The sequence below is a fragment of the Alligator sinensis genome, unplaced genomic scaffold (genome assembly GCF_000455745.1).
Source record: "Alligator sinensis unplaced genomic scaffold, ASM45574v1 scaffold1051_1, whole genome shotgun sequence".
NCBI lineage: Eukaryota > Metazoa > Chordata > Crocodylia > Alligatoridae > Alligator > Alligator sinensis.
Genome location: NW_005842473.1, coordinates 378,905 through 399,691, shown reverse-complemented (window position 1 = coordinate 399,691; position 20,787 = coordinate 378,905). Strand labels below are relative to the sequence as shown.

The 20,787-nt window shown below is 46.8% G+C and overlaps 1 protein-coding gene across 4 annotated transcripts in view; it reads left to right on the top strand.

The window, feature by feature from the left end:
* Nucleotides 1-20,277, top strand: part of ZFYVE28 (zinc finger FYVE-type containing 28) — a 264,687-nt gene extending 244,410 nt beyond the window's left edge. For all 4 annotated transcript variants that reach the window (XM_025212577.1, XM_014523299.2, XM_006030895.2 and 1 more), the window contains 2 exons: nucleotides 16,783-16,886; nucleotides 18,014-20,277. In XM_025212577.1, coding sequence (XP_025068362.1) covers nucleotides 16,783-16,886; nucleotides 18,014-18,145 — 236 coding nt within the window. In that variant the 3' untranslated portion in view covers nucleotides 18,146-20,277. The remainder of the gene's footprint in view (nucleotides 1-16,782; nucleotides 16,887-18,013) is intronic.
* Nucleotides 20,278-20,787: the final 510 nt, after the last annotated feature.

Below are 20,787 nucleotides of genomic sequence, written 5' to 3'. Positions count from 1 at the left end.
CTGAAATTCTCCTAAACATTTCCAAAACGTTTGGAAGCCTTCCGTTTCAATTTGGATTCGGTGTTTCAGGTGCCGAAATTTCCCGAAACACCTCCAAAACAAAACGGCTGCTGAAATTTTGCACAGCCCTAGAGAATAATCACTTCCCTTGATCTGCTGGCAACACTTCTACTAATGTAACCCAGTATACCATTAGCCTTCTTCGCAACAAAGGCACTGTTGGCTCATATTCAGTGTATTGTTCACTGTAACCCCCAGGTCTTTTTCTGCAGAGCTGCTGCTTAGCCAGTCAGCCCCAAGCCTGCACTGGTGCATGGGATTGTTCTGTCCGAAGTGCAAGACTTGGCACTTCTCTGCATTGAACTTCATAAGATTTCTTTTGGTCTTCATAAGATTTCCAACTTGTTGAGGTCTCTCTCTGAATCGTAGCCCTACCCTCTAGCATATCTGCTAATCCCGCCAGTTTGGTGTCATCTGCAAACGTGCTGAAGTTGCACTCTGTGCCATCTTCCAGGTCATTGATGAAGATATTAAACAAACCCAGCCCCAGGACTGACCCCTGGGGCACTCCACTTGATACTGGATGCTAACTAGACATCAAGCCAACTACCCTCTGAGTGCAATGATCCAGCCATTTTTGTATCCATCTTACAGTCCATTCATCCAACCCATACTTCCTTAGCTTGCTTGCAAGAATGTTATGGGAGACTAAAGTCTCAAGGTATGTCACATCCACTGGTCTCCCTGCATCCATAGAACCAGTCATCTTATCATAGAAGGCAATCGGGTTGGTCAGGCATGACTTGCCCTCGGTGAAACGATGCTGACTACTTGTAATCACCACCTTCTCCTCCAAGTGCTTTAGAAATGGATTCCTTGAGGACCTGCTCCAGTTTTGACACTATGGATTCCTATTTGAAATCTCTGGGTTTATCTGATGAATCATCAGTAGGTGTTTGCATACTTACCAGTGCTAATATTGAGTAGCATGCCATGGTACCCTTAAAAGGATCTCATGGCACCCTGATTAAGAATGAGTCACTAGTTTAGATTTACCCCCGGTGTTCTTTTTTTGAGAAGTATTCTGACTTACACAAAGCTGGGTCTCAGCTCTTCCTTAAGTTTAACTATTCTGTCTCAAATCATGGGATCCCAAATAGAGCCTCTTCAGGTCCAAGGCTGCTCTCTAAAGTCTGTTCAGTTGAATGCAAGTGGAATAGTGGTCATGTTGAGACCACTCCTGTTCCATTCGGTGCCTTTTGAATCCAGGATAACTGAGATCCAATAGCTAGGCAATTTACCTTTCCACTTGTATGCAGTGGGGAGACAGGGAGACAGTATACATTATTTCATGTGATTTGTAGCAGCAAAGGCAAAAGGCCTTAAGAAAAGCACTGAAAGGGTAATAGATTTTAGAGCAGTACTGTATATGTATAAGCCATTGTTTTCGGTTTATATACACCCTGTGAATTGCTGCTAACCTTTCATTTGAAATGGCAGGCTAAAAGATTTCTAATGTAATCTCCTCATTTGAACAGTGGTGCAAATCCATCTGACCAGGACAGTGTCGAAATATTAAAGCCTTTTCTGGGAGAAGATGGTGCCTGGGCAGATAAAGTGAAGAATTACTCAATAATAATTTAAATTGATTTTCTATTGTTCCACAATTGAAAGTGTGACAGAAGGAGCCATAAAGAACACTCAGATTATTTCACATAAAAACAAAGCGTCTAATGAAATATCAGTACATGCTAGGTGTAGACAATGACAGAATGCAGTGGCTTTCCTCTCTGTGTCCCCCCGCCCCATGGAAGTTTACACTTCTGTAGTTTTGAAGGCTGTAGTTGAATCTGACATGTTTCGAATAGGCTCAGCTCAGGAAGCTGGCTAAAGGGCACTGCACAAGCTTTACATGAAGCAGCTCTCTTTCTTTTCTGGGCCCTGTCACAAATGAAAAGTAACCTCTGTGGAACCTGAGCTATCTGAACTGCATCCCCCATAAGAGGCGGGCCATCGCCTTGCTACGACACAACCTCCTTAGCCCCCTCTTCTCCTACCGTGAAGCTTTTCAGCTTTTCTTACCTTTCTCCACACAGAGCAGGAAGCCCAGAGCTGGAGCAGAAGTGCAGCTTTCAGGGTAGGACCCTGCCACGAGGAAGGCAGGACCCACACTGGCAAGAGGGGTGGTTATTTTGCCTGCTGGGTCAGGTGTATGCGTACAAGGGCCACCACTGCATGCTAGCAGGGCTGGGCATACTGCTAATGGGACACCTGCTCCTCCTTAAACAGCCGATTCCATGGGGAGTTGTGATTTTCTGGTTTGTTTTTTTAAGAGCTCAGAAAAAGTCATGGAGTCAGATCCTCTTCCACCTATTAGGTGCTGAAGCCTTTAAGTACTACTCTACCCTACTTGAGTTCCTGAAAAAAACTGTTAACACAGCAATATTTTTTAGCACACTTTCAACTCAGCCTTGTGATTAGTGGAGGGGGAAGGGAAGGGAAAGGAAAGGACCCACCTACCTTTGGCATTTAACAGTTTGTCAGGGACTTGAGCAAGGTGGATTGCAGGGGGACAGCTGAGCACCACTTTGACTGCTTATATTTATAAAAGAATCTGGCCAAAAGAAGCAGAAAATCTTGCCTGTGAAATGGGTATGCTAGAGACTGCAGTGAACTACCGATCTCCTGTTCCTGTGTGCTGTTGTCATGATTTGACCAATATAACCTGTCTTGTAGTGAAGTCAATGTAAAAGGAATGTTGCAGGGGCTTGGGGATGACTTAGCTAGTATAAATCAGTGCAGTTCTGTTGTCTTCAATGACTGTGTCTGCTTCAGTCGCCACTTGCCATTTTTCCTGGGAGACTGTGAGTTTTCTTGGGTTATGCTAAGCAATGGATGTATATCATGAAAGGGAAATTGTGTTCTTATTGGAAAAGGGTTAACTTTAAATATATAAATAGGGTGGATGGGAAAATGGTGTTCTCGCCCAGATGACTATGGACTTCCCAGGAACCAAAATTCATCCTTGGGAATAAAAAAATGTTGCATAACAGAAGAATGTTCATTGTTCCAGATGTAGAAACCTGTCCTTGTCGCAGATATTATAGTGATGGGAGCCATTTATAAAAGAGATCATGAGGAAAGAACATGGAGTGGGCCCAAGAAAGGTACCTAAAGTCAATCTTCAGCATACCCCTCTTCCTGGTCACGATAAATGCCTTGTGGTATGCTTTGTTTCCAACTTTGTTTCTTACTAGATTCTTTCTTTCTTATTAATCCTGATAATGAGATCAGAGATCCCCACTGCTACAGAAGAGTGGAAAAGCAGTGGAAGACCAGTGCCAGCACTGGAACTGATGGTCCAGGTCTTTCAGATGCTTTCTGAGCCCAGAAATGCTCACCTTAACCAGTTAAATCTGCATTTGGAGCTAAAGGTACCTTGTACCTACTATCACAAGAACTAACAAAAACAAATGAAAAAAATGTCTAGGATCTCATGCTGGTATGTAAATCAGTGAGGTGCTCAAAGTTCATGTCATTGGCAACTTGATTTTTTCCCTAATTAATATGCTTAACAGTGATACAATATACAGCAGGGGCGGGCAGTTATTTCAGGTGGAGAGCCGCTTACCCAGTTTTGGCAAACTGTTGAGGGCCACATGGGTAGCCCTGCCCCTTGACAGGTGCCCCTCCCCCTGGTCACCATCTTGGGACCAATGTCCCAATGTCTTGAAACCAATGTCCCAGGGCCAGCGCTGGCAAGGCCCAGAGCAGGGCTCAGGCTGGCAGGGGTGTGTAGAGCCGGGCTGCGCTGCACCAGCAGGGAGAGGGGGGAGTTGGCCCAGCTCCAGAGAGCCCCTGCTAGCTGAGACCCTGTACTTCTGCCACCCTGCTCTGGGCCCCATGCTCCCATGCCCTCTCATTCTCAGTGCCCTCTTCAGCCCTGTGGTACAGGCGGGGAGCAGCCCACAGCCCTGACCATGCACTCACCGGCAGGGAACGAGCTGCTTCTGAGCATGGGGCGAAAGGCAGCCCCTTCCCCGCCCCGTGGCCGGTGCTACCTGCTGCAGCAGCTCACAGCCTGCATGGGGCTGTCCTGAGCAGGCACGGGCAGCTCCACGTGGGCTTTGAGCTGCTGCAGTGCGGGGCACCGGCTACAGGTCGGGGCAGGGCCGCTTTCCACCCCCGCACTCAGCACCAGCTTGTAACCCGCCCCTGCTGCCAGCCTGAGCCCTGCGCTGGCTCTGGGGTCACCTGTCAGGGCTGCTCCGTGGCAGCAGCAGCTACTCGGCACAGAGAAAAGTGGCCCCCCTGCTTATCGTGCTGGACAGTGTTTGCTGTTGCTGCCCACGCGGAGCTCACACGCTGGGCTCCCGCCTGCCCCAGGGTACGCATTCCCACATGCCCAGCTTCCTCACTGACCCCACCTCAGGCACCGTGCCTCTGCTGCAGCCTGTGAGGCTGGGAGAGGCAATCTGAGGGAGCTCCAGCAGTAAATAAGCAACTCCACTCCCTGCTGCCCTTCTCCAGCCATGTTTGACAGCCGAGCTGCTTCGGTCCGGCCTTAGGGCTCCCCTGCTCCACTTCTCCTGCCCCAGCTCCTCCTAACCAGTCCCCATCCTTGCATCCTGCCTCTCTGAGGCCTCCCCAGGCTCTGCTCCGTGGCTGGGCCTCACTGCCCTTGACCTCCTGCCCTCCTGCTTCCCCCATCCTCTTCTCTCTGTGTCTCTGTTCCAGTGCTTCTCCGACCCTCCAGTCCTTTCATGCTACATTTCACCCACTCCTTTTCTTTCCCTCCCTCTAGGTCATGGAGAAGCTATGATTTTTTAAAATTCACATTAATTAATTAAACTTAATCAATGTGTATTTGATTAATCCACCATTAATTTTATGGGTGTGGCCCTCAACAGCTCACCAAAACTCATGAAGTGACCCTCCAGCCCAAATAATTGCCCACCCCTGAATTAAAGGCTCTACTCCCAGTTCAGAGGATGAAGATGCATCACTTGGTTTTGTCAGATTTCTCAGTCTTACCCCATATAAAATCAACCAGCTGGTCTGGATCGTAAAACAAATATGAATTTTATTATGAGCCAATTTACATTGGCAAGAGTAGAAGAGTTAGAAGTCTAATGACCTTCTGAAGGTTGAAATGCGGTAAGCTATGGGTTAGTTTGCATTCCATGCCAAAAAAATATTGCAAATGCACATCTAAGAAGATGTATATCAAAGTATATACATGCTTTACAGAAAAAAGTATTGCAGAAAACTGGAGAAATACCATACAGCAGGAAGAAAATGGGATTAAGGTTAGAAAAATCTTCATTACAGTTCCAACACGAACCTTTGCTCTGTCCCCCCTAGCCTTCATCGGATATTTTACAGGAAGCTCTCTTGGGCCTTTTCTGTGCTAGGAATCTTTTGACCTATTGTTCCCCAAAAACTGAAGGTCTTCTAACAACACTGGAAGCTACAGTGCCAGAAGCTTAAGACTGGCTACTGTGTGGTAACCTCGGGTAACTAATCTGGAGTGTTGGCTGTAGTACAGTTTCTGCTGGCACTGCCTATTGAATCTCACCTATTGGGAATTAGGGCTTTGGAACATTTTAATGCAGTAAAATTATGGAATTATGGGCCAGCAAAGAGAAGGTTAGTTTCACCTCTGGCCTAAGAACAACTAAGAGAAATTTTAAAAATAAAGGCCTTGCTTGAGAAATTAAAGAAACGCCATATGAAGCAGTTTGTACTGCATAAAAATAGAACTGTGGCCCCTCACATACCACTCCTTTTACCTATTCCAGCCATAACATGTTTTCGTGAATTCCTTAGTAACCATATGAATGCATCCATTTGTATGATGTGACAACGCTCCTGTTCCTAGAGCTCTGCCTTGCTCACTGTCACCTTGGCCAGGGACAGACATTAAAAAAGCTTGAGTCTGAATTGATTCAATCTTTGCAGGTTAGTTTAACCTGCAAAGCGTGAACCAATTTGGAGTTGGATAGACATTCCCTTTTCATTCCAGAAATGCAGGCACAATGCCTGCAGTGGCTCAGACTAGAAACTGGGGGGCACTAGAGCAGCCCTCCCTTCCCTTCTACACTGCTGAGCCAGACCCCGTCAGGATGCTTTGATGTCTGTCCCCGCCCCCGAGCAGCCCAGCAGGGAATGTTTATCACCTCTAACGGAGTGTTTATTAACTTATTATGAAAGTCTTCTTAAACAGTTTTTTCCAAGGAAGGACATTAAGCTACCTGTTGATTGGCTCCAAAAAGCCTGTCTGCCTTTGTCATCTCCCACAGCACTGACTATGGCCAGCATGTGGTCTGCTATCTAATGCTGAGGTATCTGCGTGAGACAGAGGGGCAGGCAGGGGGGAGAATAAGCCCTGCTTATGAGGGAGAAGCCAGGCAGATGCTCTGTGCCTGCAGTCTCTGCCAGAGCTCTGGCCAGGGAGCAGAAGGGAGGGACCAGCTCTGCTGTGGAGCAGAGAGTCCTACCTAGCCCAGAGAGCATGCTGGGATGCTGGAGTAATTTAATTTAACTTAAACCAGCAAGGGGTGTGGGACAGACATTGCATAAACTGGTTTGACCTAAATCAGTTAAGTCTGGTATTACATTCAACCAGGTTTATCTCAAACTGCTTTCTGCCATTTTCATACTGGTTTATGTGCATTGAACATCTGTTCTGTTACAGGTTTAAACCAGCTTCTGATCACTTAAACCAGTGTATGTGTAATGTCTGTCTCTAGCCCTTGTCAAACTATTCTCTGCTCGATCACCCTCCATCTCAGAACCTTCCACCCTGCTCATTTTTGCCCCTCTGCTCTCTAACATGCAGGGATAATCTAATCTAGCGCTTACCAGCCCAGGTCTCCAGCTCCAATTCCTGTAGCCATGGGAAACAGTGCAGCCCAAGGATATTTGTAGAATACAGCATCTCATAGTCATGAAACCAGAATTAGCTGTCAGCCTCTTCTGGGTGCACCAGTTTGTCTTGCTTCCCCATATACTGCTTAGAGCTGCTCTATAATTTTGAAGGATGACCGGCCATGCTTCCTAAATGGAAGAAGAAAGTGTTCCACAGTTCAGCGCCCAAGCCCGTTTTGCCCATTTGATTTTGTTTCAACTTTCCTTTATTCAACAGCTCTACCTTTAGCACAAGACAGTGTTGTGCATGGTGCTGGGGAAGTGGGAGACTTTTTACTTCAGGTGCTTTCTTCTGGCCTGCTGAGTAGCAGCCTGGGTGTCTGGGTTGTCAGGCAGCAGGTTAAAACAGGGCCCAATATCCGCCCCCTGGCAGGGATTTCCTCCTTGCTCCCCTTTTTTCCATGGAGACACTAGAAAGCAACACAGAGAGCCAGGCAGTATGCAGAATAGCAGCCTGCAGCTTGATGCATGTTGGGGGCAAGAAACCCTCTCCTGCCTGCTGGGGAGGCAGTGAGGTCCTGGAGCCCTGACTCTGTTAGCTCTGTGAAACAAGCACAGTTACCTTGGAGGAGCAAGGAGGGAGGAGAGACAGCAGGGACTCCGGGGAGAAGGAGGGAACAGACAGAAGGGGTGACCCAAAGAGGGAGGAGGGGATAAGGGGTGGGAAGGATTGACAGATTTGGTACTGGTTTAATGCAAATGAAGCAGTGTGCAGCAATCACATATGCAAATTAGTGCATTTAATCATCTGTAGAAAACATTCAGTTTTCCAGACTGCAGCTTTTAGGAAGTAAATTTCATGGAGAATAACAATAACAGGAGTGATTTCAATCCTGGGAACCCACCTAGAAGTCTCACCCCCTTCTCAGCTTTTACCTTCATCCTTTGCAATAGGTCTGCGCCGTTTGCCTGCATCTGATCTAGTTTGTACATTCCTTGGAGCGGAGACTGTCTTCCCTTTTGTATAGCACAGAGCACAGGGACGCTGTGTGGCGGAAGCCATACCTAGCCCTGCAGCTACTATGAAGCACTGCCACCATGTGGCACCACAGCAACATTAACTGTCCCACGGCTTCGGAATAGCCACAGTGTTATTATGGAGGTTTTGTGTACAGGGCAACTAGAATTGTACTGTGGCCCAGAAATGGGCTGACAAAAAGTATTGTAGACAGATGGGAATCAGAACTGCAACAGCAATATTTGATATTTGAAAGCACGGGCCAGGGCTGGTATTGGGAAGGATGCTTACGTTCTAGGTACATGCTACTAGAAAGCACAAATTTCATGGCACAGAAACATGGCTTTGGATGTTGCTTTCCGGACCTCAAAGACCTTTCTGACAAGTCTTTCCTTGAAACCAGTAATTCCATCCCTCCACTCAAAAACACTTGTATTGAGTTTCAATTGATGATATTACATGGCGAAAAGTGTTTCACTATCACATTTCTGATTCACTTTAGACAGTACTGACTGAGCTGAGCTATCTTCTCAAGGAAGGGAAAGAACATCTGAGTCTTAACAAACCTGGAGTGTTTTCTAGGCACCAGAGATAAGAAATAAAGGGACTTTACAGAGTGCTGTGAGAAGCTGTTTGTGGTGAAGGACAGAAGGGTCCATCTTAAAATAAGAACTGAAGTGAGGGAGACGGGAGATGGTGCTTTCCAAGCTTGACAAGCATTGCTGTACCTCAAGCCATTCAATTTTCAGTCCTTGGTAACTCCTGCCCCCATGGAAAGTGAAAGCAAATGGATCTGACCTTTCTGCAGTTGTGAGGGTAATGCGCTGTGACAGCTGCCGGGGTGTGCCACACGCCATCACAGAAACAGCACGTTAAGGTTGGTTTCTGCTGCCTCTGGTAACGGGATAATCAGGGTTCTCCCTCTCTGTAATCTCTACTGTGACTTGTGAAACATGGGTCCAGCAGAGACTTTCCTCTGGTGCTCTCTGTTAATGATCGCCCAACGCAAAAGGAACAGTGTAGATCATCTCTCCCAGAGAGCTGGAGCGCAGTGTAAGTGCACGTAGCAGTTGCTGCTATGGAGGCAACCTAATCTTTTTACAGGGAAGAAATATACTAGCGCTAAGCCTGCCTGGAGCCCAGGCCATGCCCCGTGTTGTCCGCACCCAGTTTCTTGCATCGCAGTCCATTCCTCCCAGCTGAGCAAGCTCAGCTTCCCTGGAGTAAATCAGCACTGTTCTTCAGCCGGAGCAATCCCACTGCGTGACACTGAGTCACTCCCCTCCAGGGGCTGGATAGCTTGTTTCTGGATTCCCCTGAGTGAAGACCAGTCCTGGAAACTGAACCCTTTCTCTGCTGGTGGTTAGTGCCCAGCAAGAAAGTCCCCTTCACAAGCTTCTCTGGATTGAACTGGTGCTTGTCCTCAAGCTGTTTTGATTTGTGCTGTGTAATCTCTAACCTGGGGGGTGTCATTTTTTCACTTTCTTGTACAAATAGGCCTGAACCAGAACAGCAAATGCAAAGTCTCCAAAGTCAGAAGTTTGGAATTGAGTCAAAACTCAGTAATTTGGGCTCCTGTGTCCTGCTCCGTGCCAGGGAGATTTTATCCCCATCTTCTCACATTGAACAGCTCTGTATATGTGAAAGGAATTGCACTTACCTTTTTTTTCCAATGTTTCCAGCTCTTGTGCTTTTATCACAAATCTCACGATTAGGCAGCTCCTAAATTTCCAACATTCACTTACAAAAGAAAGTTTCTATACCTTTTGGGTACGGAAGCATAAAAGGGCCTCAAGGGCAGTAGAGTGAGCACAACCAGTGTTTTTTAAAAATATCTCATGATTCGGAGGGATTCATGATTTTTGTGCACATGGGCTTGGCAACACGGTTATTCTCCCTCCTCACCCCTGCTCCTTTCTGTTCTCGCTGTATTTTTAATCTGTCCATCATAGTCTGTGTTCCCTCATGCTATTTCATGTGGTTTTAGTCCCTTTTTAATTCTCTCTCCTCTGTTACCCTCAAATCTCCCCTATGACTCATTTTGATATTGCTTTTCCTTTGCATTACTGAATATTTTCCCCCTCTTCTGTTCATATTTTTCCTTCTATCTTTCCCTTCTCTCTTCTCTGCCCTTTTAATTTCTCTCTTTCCCCTTCCTGATGTCTGTTGTGGTCATCTCTACTATTCATCCATTCCCCCACAGATTTTCCCTGGCCTCTATTTGTACTGTAAAGCAACGAGCCAATTAGCCCAAGAACAAGGCTCACTCTCCGTTCCATTTGCAGGAGCAGACAAGGTTTCAGAGACTCGGCATATCCTATGTTTCAATTTGCTGCTGCGTGCAGTGCTAATGGAGCAGTGCAAATCAGGAGAAGGTCCATAAAATAAAAGCCTGCTGGTGCCCTTGCCACCCCTCTGCTTCCAACAGCGCCTTCAGTCCTAGGCTAGGAATTGAGCTGATAAGGATCGCTGCATTTCTCATCCTAGGGTAGTTTTCAAGCCAGCTCTCAAACAATCTTTAAAAGCCCTGTGCTGGGGGGGGGGCCTGATGACTCGAGGGTTAACTCGCACAAGAGCATCAGAACTGCTGCTGTGTAGGCAGGGGGAGCCTGCGGAGGACCCAGGATCCTCCCTGTAGATTTCATTGTCATAGTCGGTACCTGTCTGGCTTTAAAACTCAGGGCTTGATCCTGCGGGGTGCTGAGGGCTTTGTCTCCAGCCCAGCAAAGTACTTTAAACACACAATTCCATTCTGGCAAGGGGGTGGTCCTGAAGTCAGACCAGTGCGTCTGGAAGGCTTGTAGAGATTATTCAGCCACAATCTGAGTCAAAGGGATGAACATGGGACTAGGAAATTTTGAATTCTAAATCTGGTTCCCCCTCAGTGTGGTCTTGGGCAGAAAACATCCCTGCTGTTTGTTTTTTCCTGTGTGCAACCAGCTTGGCTCACTGACCTGAGGGGACTGAGGATTAATTGGTTAATGTTTGCACAGCATTTTGAACGTGTAAGCTTGTTATATAACAGCTAGGCAGTGTTATTCAGGGATGTGCTGCAGCGCAGCTGCTGTTGGTAAATATAAGGTGACTCGGGGAGGGGAGGAGAAGCTGGATAAAATGAAATGGGACATAGTGGTGACCTCACAGCCCTCTCTTGGTGCTTGCTGAGTCACCGGAGAGAGAGGGAGCGCCCTTTTACTCACCGTGCTGCACTGGTGATAAGGAAGTGATGAGTAAGGCAACGACTTGGCTCATAAAATCAATTTAGGAGAAAAGAGAATTACTCTGTAATTTTGAAAGCAATAAATAAAGTGGGTCTGTTCCTATACCTGCAGGACCAGCAAGACAAAGGGCTTCCCATGTCCTATTGGCATTTTATACAGTCAAGGAGAAAGAGATAAATACCAGCTAATGTGCAGAAAAATTTATCTGGCAGGAAAAATCTGTAGTCCCAAACTCTGGGCAGGAAGAGATTGTGGTCAGATCAGGATGTATTTATTACAGTGCCTTCAGCTCTTTTAGGGATGTGCTTTTCTGGCAGCGTAGGGCCAGATTCGAAAAGGAGCTTTGTTTTCCAGCACAGAGTTCAGCTGCCTGCCAGTGTGGTGTCTTATTCTAAAAGGTCAAGCTACAACCCCACGTTACCCACCAGAGGTGTAGCAAGCTCATGCAGCACCTGGCAGGAGACAGGGGTGGATGCCCAAGTACTGTAGGTGTGGGGGAGGGGAGAAGGGGAAGGGAAGTCTTACCTGCGCAAACCCTCTGTTGTCACAGGCCGGCTAGGTGCTGTGAGTGTATCAGCCATGAGACTGCTGGGTTCGGGATTGAGGAGGTGAGTCAGGAGCGAAGTAAAGGCAAATTTAGTTATAGCTTAGCATACAACAGTTAACAGAAAGGTTAATGCGACAAACAGATAGCACAGTAATAAAGCACTAATAGTGAATGATAACAGATAGACAGAATGACAAAGAGTTCCCACGTGGGGTTGGCAGCTTATCGGCAGTCCCTCTATGCCAGGTGCGCACCAAGTTGTTCCAGCAAAGTCGGGCGTCCCTGATCAACACTGTCTGAGGGGTCACCAGGAAGGTCCCTTAGTCAGGATCTGGCCCTCACTCAGACTGGGAGTTGGGGTCCAGGCTTGGTACAGCGATGGTCCTTCTGTCCCGTCCTTCAAACCGGTTACTTGACATGCGCGTTCCTTTATGCCTTATTTTATGCTAATCTGTTGGCTTTAGAGCCACTCACAATCTTGCCCTATAGCTGTTACCCTATGGGATTAAAAGGTGTTAGAAACTATCATAAAAGGTTACCGCCCGAACTCAGTTTCACCCAATAAGCAAATTACACCACCTTACTTTGAGGTTTGAAATTAGCATTACCCTGCCCAAGCTCAACCCCTTGGTTTCTTATTCCTTGGATTCCTTGGAATGTGCTAATTATATTAGATGGTCAGATCTTCTTATAGCTGACCTTTAAAAAATCTGTTAGATCAGCTAATCTTGTAGTTTGCTCATTTTTGGGGCCCAGTCAGTCCCATGATCAGTGCAAACAGTTAGATTCAACACTTTGGTTAAATTGTGACAGACAAATTCCATTTGCGGGTTGCAAACTTGCAAGCTTTGCATTAACTAATCTTAACTGCTAGACAATTGCCTGGATGTCTCCAAGAGCATATATTTATTGCTCATGATAGTAACCCCTCTGGTTCTGGCCACCACACTCTGCACACAAGACTGCTACTGCTGTTGCTGCTGCTGTAGTAGCAGCCTCAGTTCCAGCAGCAGCAGTGCTGTGGTGTGGGCTCCCTCAGAGCCCTGCCTGGTGCCGGTTCACTCGCCCTTCCCCAAGGTGTTACTGGACATAGGACTGCACCTGCACTCAATCCAGGGTAGCATTACCCTTGACAAAATGAAGGCTAAAACTGTACAGATGTGTCATCTGTCCTTAGCTTATCCTGAGGTAGACACTGCCACAAGGAAAACTTGCTGCCCTGCCACCTTGAGACGTTGTAGTAATGTCAACTCGGAGCGGCTGTCTGCTGTGAATAGCAGATCCCCTGGATCCTGATGGAAATAGAGCAAGGGCAGGCAATTATTTCAGTTGGAGGGCCACTTAACAAGTTTGAGTGAAATGTCAAGGGCCACATGGGTAGCCCTGCCCCTTGACATTTGCCCCACCCCCCGATTGCCATATTGGGACTGAAAGTCCTGCACTTGAACCCCTGACTTTTGCCACCGGAAGTCCCTCCCCATGTCTCCCGGAAATACTCCTTTTGGGAGGGGAGGGTTGCCATCTTGGAACCAGAAAAAAAAACAAATCGTACGCTAAAAGACAAATACCTACTATAACATATTTTAATTTCATTTACAAAAGTATTTGTCATGATCTGTGCTTACGTACTGTATATAGAGGAATTACATAATAACTCAAAAATAAAATCTTACTCTTGTATATCGTGTGGAGGGTGTGGTTGGGACAGGGGTGCGTATGGTGGGGTGTGTGGGGGGGCATAGGGTATGTTGAGGATGGGTAATTGTGGGGGAGTTGTGGGAGCAGCATGTGGGTGCAAGAAGTTTGTGGGGTGTGAGGGAGGTGGGGGTGTGAAGACCCCGCACACATGGCATGCAGCCCCAGCTGCCGGCACCAGCAGCAGGCAGGGGTGCTTAGGTTGCTCGTGCCCTGTGTAGGTACTGGCACCCAGGGGTTTGCGGCTCTGGTCAGTGCTGCATATGGGGGTGAGAAGCACAGCCTGCCTGACCTGCCTCTGTTTTGGGGCTGTGCATGGCACAAGTGCAGCTCCCATACTCAGGTGGCACCAGGGGAAGCCCTGCACGGGAGCCGGCTGCCTTCCCCATCCCCTGCCATGCGGGTCCTGGGACTGTGCTGGGAAGCAGGGGCCATGGCTCCCCTCCACTTCAGGCAGAGTCCCAGGATCTGTGCAGCAGGGGGCGGGGAAAGCAGCCGGCTCCAGCGCAGGGCTTCCCCTGGTGCTGCGCGAGTGCGGGAGCTGCACGTGCGCTACACAGAGCCCCCATGATACAGGCAGGCTGCGCTCCTTGCCCCCACGTGCAGCGCCGGCTTGAGCCACACGCCACCAAGCGCCAGTGCCTGCACAAGGCACGACACCCCCACCTGCTGCTGTTGCTGGCAGTGGGGGCTGTGCACCATGTGAGGGACTGTGTGGGGGCCTCAAACCGCCCACCCTCCCTCACACCCACACCCTATCCACCCTAGCTACATGCTCCTGCCATCTTCCTGGGTGCAGGCTCCATGCTGCCACCAGCCCCAGCCTAATATTCCCTTCCCCCACCCAGTTGCAACTCCTCCTCCTCCTGCCCCTGCCGCCTCCCTACCTGCTGCACAGAGTGAGCGGGACACCGGGGAAGCCGAGCAGGTCCCCTCCAGGCAGCTGCAGCAGCAGCAGCCCCTCTGGAAGCTGCTGCTGGCTGGGCCAGGCCCTTCTGCCCATGAGGGTGGGAGTGAGGCACAATAGGGTACATTGGCAGAGTGGGGGTGCAAGTGGGCAGAAGGGCTGCGGGGTACAATTTGTTGGCATGCCTGCAAGCCAAATAAAAGTGCCTAGCAGGTCAGAGCTGGCCCGTGGGCCGTATTTTGCCTGCCCCGATATAGAGTATATAAAACTGACGTAAGTTGCTCTGCTGGAAGGGTGTGGTCTCCCAGCGCCATTGGTGTCCATGGATTCTCACCTGTTCAGATGGTTAGTTGGGATTTTTGTGGATTGCTCACTTGAATTTGGCCATGTAAATTGAACTTGAGATGCTTAAGTCCTCCTTTTGAATTTGGTTCCTAGTCCGTTTTTTACCTTAAAAGGAATTTCTAACTTCCCCAAGGCTTCTCCAATGGCATTTCCCTTGCATGCACATTTTGTTTGTTTCCCTCTACAGAAGTGCCTGTTTTCAAACCAGTTCTTTGTGGTCTGTATAACAAAAAAGGAAATGTTCCTTTCTTTCCTAGTTCAGCTTCTGAAATAAACCAGGTGTGCTTTTCAGGGGGTAGGAGCTCTGACAAGGTGTTGCATGGGATGCTTGATACTATACTCCCATACTTTTCTGACTAGTTTTCCTGCTTGTTAGAATATGTAGTAAGTTTGTTGTTAGTTTATGTAGTAAGTTGTGTATTTGGTCTATTTTTACTTTCCCTATTATTGCCCTAATATGATAAATGTTATATGAGAAATAAAGTAAAATGTCATATAAATATGCATTTGGATGTGACTCAGGTGTGAATAGAAAACAAAAAATATTGGCTTGGAAGGGACATCAGGGAGTCATCCAGTCCAGGGTTATCCCTGTCTAAACCAAGTATTCAGGGGCGATGCGTAGAGGATACACGGGGGTGCACATGCACCCCCTGTCAGGCCTCACTCCATGTTTAGCCGGCGGGCAGGGGGGCAGGCGGAAGCACCAGTGTCCCCCCTACGAGTGCTGGCCGGGGAGCAGGGCTGCCAGCAATAGTGGTCATGCCACTTCTGGAAGTAGCTGTGGGAGTGAGATCGGCTGCAGGGGACACCCCCACTCCCAGTCAGCAGAATCAGCCGTCAGGGGAGCCCCACCCTGGTTTGGGGGGGGGGGGCCCCCCCCCCCCCCCCCCCCCCGATGCAAGAGGCACCAGACACCCATGCAAGTGTTTGACTAACCCGCTCTTAAAACCTCCAAAGATAGAGATCACACAGCCTCTCTGGTTAGCCTCTTCTGATGTTTAACCAGCCTCATATATAAAATCCTAGATATCCCTTGCTGCAATATACCTTCACTGAATTTCCCTTTCACCGTTGCTCTTTCTTTCTTCCACCTGCACATGGCTTTCCATTTGACATGTACTTTACTGCACTAACTGTGTCTTTCTGTTTCACAGGATGCTCCTAGAGGCAGGGATCTGTTCCTTCATGTTTATAAAGCAACAGGTCCGTTCACTGTAATCTAAATAATAGAGCAAATCTATACCTGGGAAACTTATGTAAATGTATCCAGGAGCTTACATTTCACTGTGTCCATAGATTCCTTCCTGGGCAGCCCTTTGCCTGCCCTCGATTAGTTTTTTATTAACTTAATTAAGCAATGGGCTACATCACGGAGGCAGTCATAACTCCCAGCTCCCTGGGGAGTGTCAGATCACCACAAGCAGAAACATCTCGGCAGAAATGAGCCTAACATGTTTTTCTTTGTACCAGGCAAATCCTCCACTGCACTGCTTGTGTGAAAGATCGGAAGGGTTATTAGTCTTAAAAAAATGGCAATGACCGTGAAGCACTTGAAGTTCTCTGTGGATTTGGGTTGTACCCTTGATTCTGCTTCTGTTTCAAATTGATGGCGATGTGGGCAAGCACTTTTGAGAACAGTGCGAGTGTTTCAGGGGAGAAAGAGGGATTGGTCCTTTAGTTCACTATTTGGAGAGAATTAGCCTAACTGAAGGGGGAAAAGAATGAATTGCCTTTTCCCAAGTAAAGAGGTGGGGGAACCCCACACCTCCCTCAGTATTAGACTTCTGCTTTTAACTTTTAAATTGCCAAAAAAGCTTATGGTTCTATGTCTACATTTAACAGTACTTTCTTGTATCCTCATATTTTGCCTGCTGCATTTCAGTCATTTTCCATTGAATAGAAACATTGTCTTTATTTTGTGTCCTAAAGTGCTGGGCTGTTTTAAACTGCCATTAAAGGCCTGCTGTGTTGCATCCCAGAAGAGGCTGCATTTGACGGAGAAGGAAGTGATTTGTATTGTTAGTTGTGATTCAGGATTAGCTAAATGCACTTGGAGATGTCTGGCTGAGAACTGCTACAGCATTTTGTTCCTCCAGCTCCCCAGAGGCTCGCGTCGTCATTGTTTATTTTTGTTCCCGTGTGTTATCTGCTTTATTTTGTTGGTGTGTTTTGACAGATCCTCCTGACTGGGTGCCAGATGAAGTCTGCAGCTACTGCACTGCATGCAAAGCTCCGTTCACAGTCATTCGCAGGAAGCACCATTGTAGGAGCTGTGGCAAGGTAATGACTCAGTGAAACACATGACGCGCTGTCAGCTGTAAAGAACGGCACACTCATGCAAACCACTGGAACCACCCAGCCCAGCACATGTTCAGCCGCAGAGAACCTGCTGCATCAGAAGCCACGAGCTACTATTTTGGGTACCTCCATTTCTGGCTGCCCAGCTTGCACCCAGAAAGGGCCTGATTTGCAGAAATGACAGACGCGTGTAACACTGAGGCCATGTCTCAAGTGGCCACCCACAATCAAGTCTCTTTTGCAAATCTTGGCTTGGAACTTTAGCAAATTCCAGCAGCTTGTAGTGTGAGAGTGGTGTGGTCCAGCTGGGAGCCTGGCGCCATGCTCAGGCTTGTCTCAGGCTCCTCACATGGGTCCTGTGCACCAAGGAGCCTTGAATCTTCAGTCCCCTCTGCACTTATTCTCTTGCTTCTGAGTAGGAACAATGGCCCCAAATTGACAGAGAGCAAATTTAGGTTGGACATTAGAAAGAACTTCTTCACAGTTGCCAGAATCAGGAGTGGGCTTCCAAGGAAGGTGGTGCTCTGCCCTACCTCGGTGGTCTTCACAAGGAGACTGAGCTTTGTATGCACTACAGTGATCCCATCAGAAGCATGGGGCCAGGGTCCCCAGCTGGACCATGCCACACACACTACAAGCTGCTGGAATTTGGCAGGGGGTCAGACTTGATGACCTACTGAGGTCCCTTCTGACCCTAACATCTATAAATCTATAACGGTACAATCCAGAGGGAGCAGGGAGTGGGTGTTTTCCCAGGAGGCGTAAACCCAGCTGGTTCTTATTGTGTTTGCCTTAAGTTGCAATTTTAATCAAGGTTCAAGAGTCTAATCCTGCAAATCCTTCTCATGCAAGCAGCCCAAGTGACTGCAATAGCCCTTCTCACATGAGCAAGGTCTAGTGCCTGGGAGAGGCTGGGCAGACTCAGGTGACATTGGGCACCAGCTGGTGAGGGCTGCCAGCTAAAATGCACTAGACAGGAGTGCTTCCCAGCTGAGACATGCCAGAAGTGCAGTACATTCAATTCTCCCCTCACCTGCTTTTTAGCCAGCTTTAGTCGTGTCCAAAACCTCAGCATGTAAAGTTCATTCAGTCTCTCTGGTATTTTTCAGATCTTCTGCTCTCGCTGTTCCTCTCATTCTGCTCCGTTACCTCGATATGGTCAGATGAAGCCTGTCCGGGTTTGCACTCACTGTTACATGTTCCATGTCACTCCTTTCTACAGTGACAAAGCTGGTATCTGACGCACTGAGTCAGCGATGCACCTACTGGAGTCTGAAATCGACTGATCTTATGTTTGATCTAAGCCAAGAATGAACTTGAAGGAAGGACCTTGTTGCGGGCATGTAGGCTTTGACATCCATTATTTTCAATTTTGTACAGACACTTTTTATTGCATTTTATTAAGCTGCTAAAGGGAAGTACAAAGTGTCTGTAGCTGTATGGCTGCAATACTGTCTTCCATAAATTTCTAATGTTAGCGTTCCAATGCCATATGCAGAACAGACGTGCCGCGTGGAAGGAAATAGGGCTCAGTGGACTGAACCTACATCGCTGCTGCTTATCTGACACACGCAGAACACAGTCGCTGGTTAACTCTGACTAACTCAGCACAGCAGATCAGTTCCACAGCCAGGACACTTCTGTACTTGCTAGTGTTCTAGCTCTCCCTCTTGTTGCTATTTTAGCTTTTCCATTGCTGGATACAAGCCGCCTGAGCTAGCATTAATTAAGGCAAATATGTTAAGCTCATATTCAGTATTCACATAGGCAAAATTCTCTTTGAACAACAGAGGAAAAATCCAAAGTCCCAGAGCAGTATGTTTCTGCTGCCTCTCGCTGAGCACAGCAATAACTTGGAGTATCTTTTGAAAATTAGTTCTTGCATCTTTTAATTTATTTATTTCCAGTTAGGGATTTTTTTGAAGCATCATTGATGCAAACTCCAGATGATGAAATCCTGATGCATGAGAGAGTTTGGTTTGCAATATTGATAATAAAATACTAAGAAAAGTTCCAGAGGAAAGAGTTAGTGGATGAATGAATTGCTATTAAAAAAAACTTTATTTTTGAAAAGTTTAGCAGCATTAGTACAGTATGCATGACAGACCGGAGTTATCCCAAGCTCCGCTTTTGAAATGATTTTTTTAAAGGCAAACTAGTATCACCACTTTATATTTTTATTCAAAAAGTCCTACAGATTGGTCAAGTATATAAAGTTTATTTATCATCCATAGTTTGCAGAGTAATTTTATAAAACATGTCAGGCTCTTCCTTTTAGACGTAAGTCACACTAACGCCTCATAAGACGCATCTATTTTAATACACATATATGTATTAAAATGTACATATACATAGACATAAATTATGCTTCTCTTTGGAGAGGAAAATAAAAGATTCACAGGGTCATGTGGTGATCTTACACAAGTGATATGCAGTAGGAGTTCTGTGAGCACCGGGGTTTGGAGGTGTCTGGACATGTTTGATTTTAGCCACATTCAAAGAAAAACACTGTTCTGTGGTTACAGAGGAAATGAGATCAAGAGCTCTTTGCTGACTTGCGGTGTTAACTGAATGTTTCGAGCTGATACAGAGAAAACTGCGTTATTTCACTCAAGCGTCCTCATTTAAAATGATAAAGCAAAAACTGGTCTGTGCGTATTTTTTATTTTGTGGACACTTCCTTTGCTATGTAGTTTTATATCAAATGTAATGGAGCCACATAAACATAGCAGTTTGTTGGCATCGCTGTCGTTTAAATCGGATGAAACAGCTTCACCTAGTTTGTGAAAGGCACAAGTCTTATGATCTGTCTGTAGACACATTCAGCAGTAGGATGTTAGCCTCACTTTATTTATAATTGTTTTGCAAATTCCCTTCCAAGAAATCCTCAAGTCGGCATGTCTACAGTCACCGGAGTTTAGAGAGACCCAGGGTGGATACCTCAGGAGCTGGGTAATGTGGTACAAGCAGTGATACTTATTCAGGCTTAAATCTCAGGCTTCACATGCAATGATTATTGCAGTTTTATTTTTAGAGAAACAACAAATCTAATGCTTCTTTTATAGGATGAAAAAAAATACAACCGACTTCAGTTATGAAATAAATATGCACAAAAGTTGCTTCTGTGGAACAAAGTAATTATTTAATGGACTGAATATTTATTCAAGCTTGTTTTTATTTTGTAAATGCTGTAATTCAGAATCATTTCCATAAATATGATATTTAAAGATCTCAGACGCTATAGTTTCTTATGTAAATACAAACTCCTATTTCTCTTACTGAAAAGCACAATGACTATATCAATATGCATTTGCCTCAAGGAAGACTTTGCTCTTGTAATCTCTTCAGATGATTAAAATGTCAGGACTTTCTACTTCCATGTGCTGGATTGCTGTTTCATTTATTGCTCTGTTTGCACACTGACAGCTGACATTCCTGTCAAAGAAATTGGCTTTAGTTCACTCACACTGCACTCATTTGTACATAACACAAGAGAATTAAGCTTAAACTTTAAGGATGAAATTCCCATCCAAGCAGAGAGGGCAGAAGAAGGCCCAAGAAGTCCAGTTGTAGGCAGGTCGTCAGCAGTGCTTGTGCCCTCTTATGTGCTTGTGTCCCATGTCTGCTTCACAGATTGGACAAAATGGGCCTGCCTGTTTCAAGTCAAAAGAAATCTGTTTTGTGAATGACACAGATCGTTGACAGTTAAATAATCCCCCTTGGATTCGCAGCACACTAGACTGTGCCCTGGGTCAGCTGTAGCTTGTGCAGGTGCAGTATGTCATGTTGGATTGTTTTCACAGGACTGAAAATGTATCTTTGATGGCCCTTTTGCTCAGCAAAAAGCAGATTGTGGCCATGGGAGCTCAGGCTCCCAGCCCCG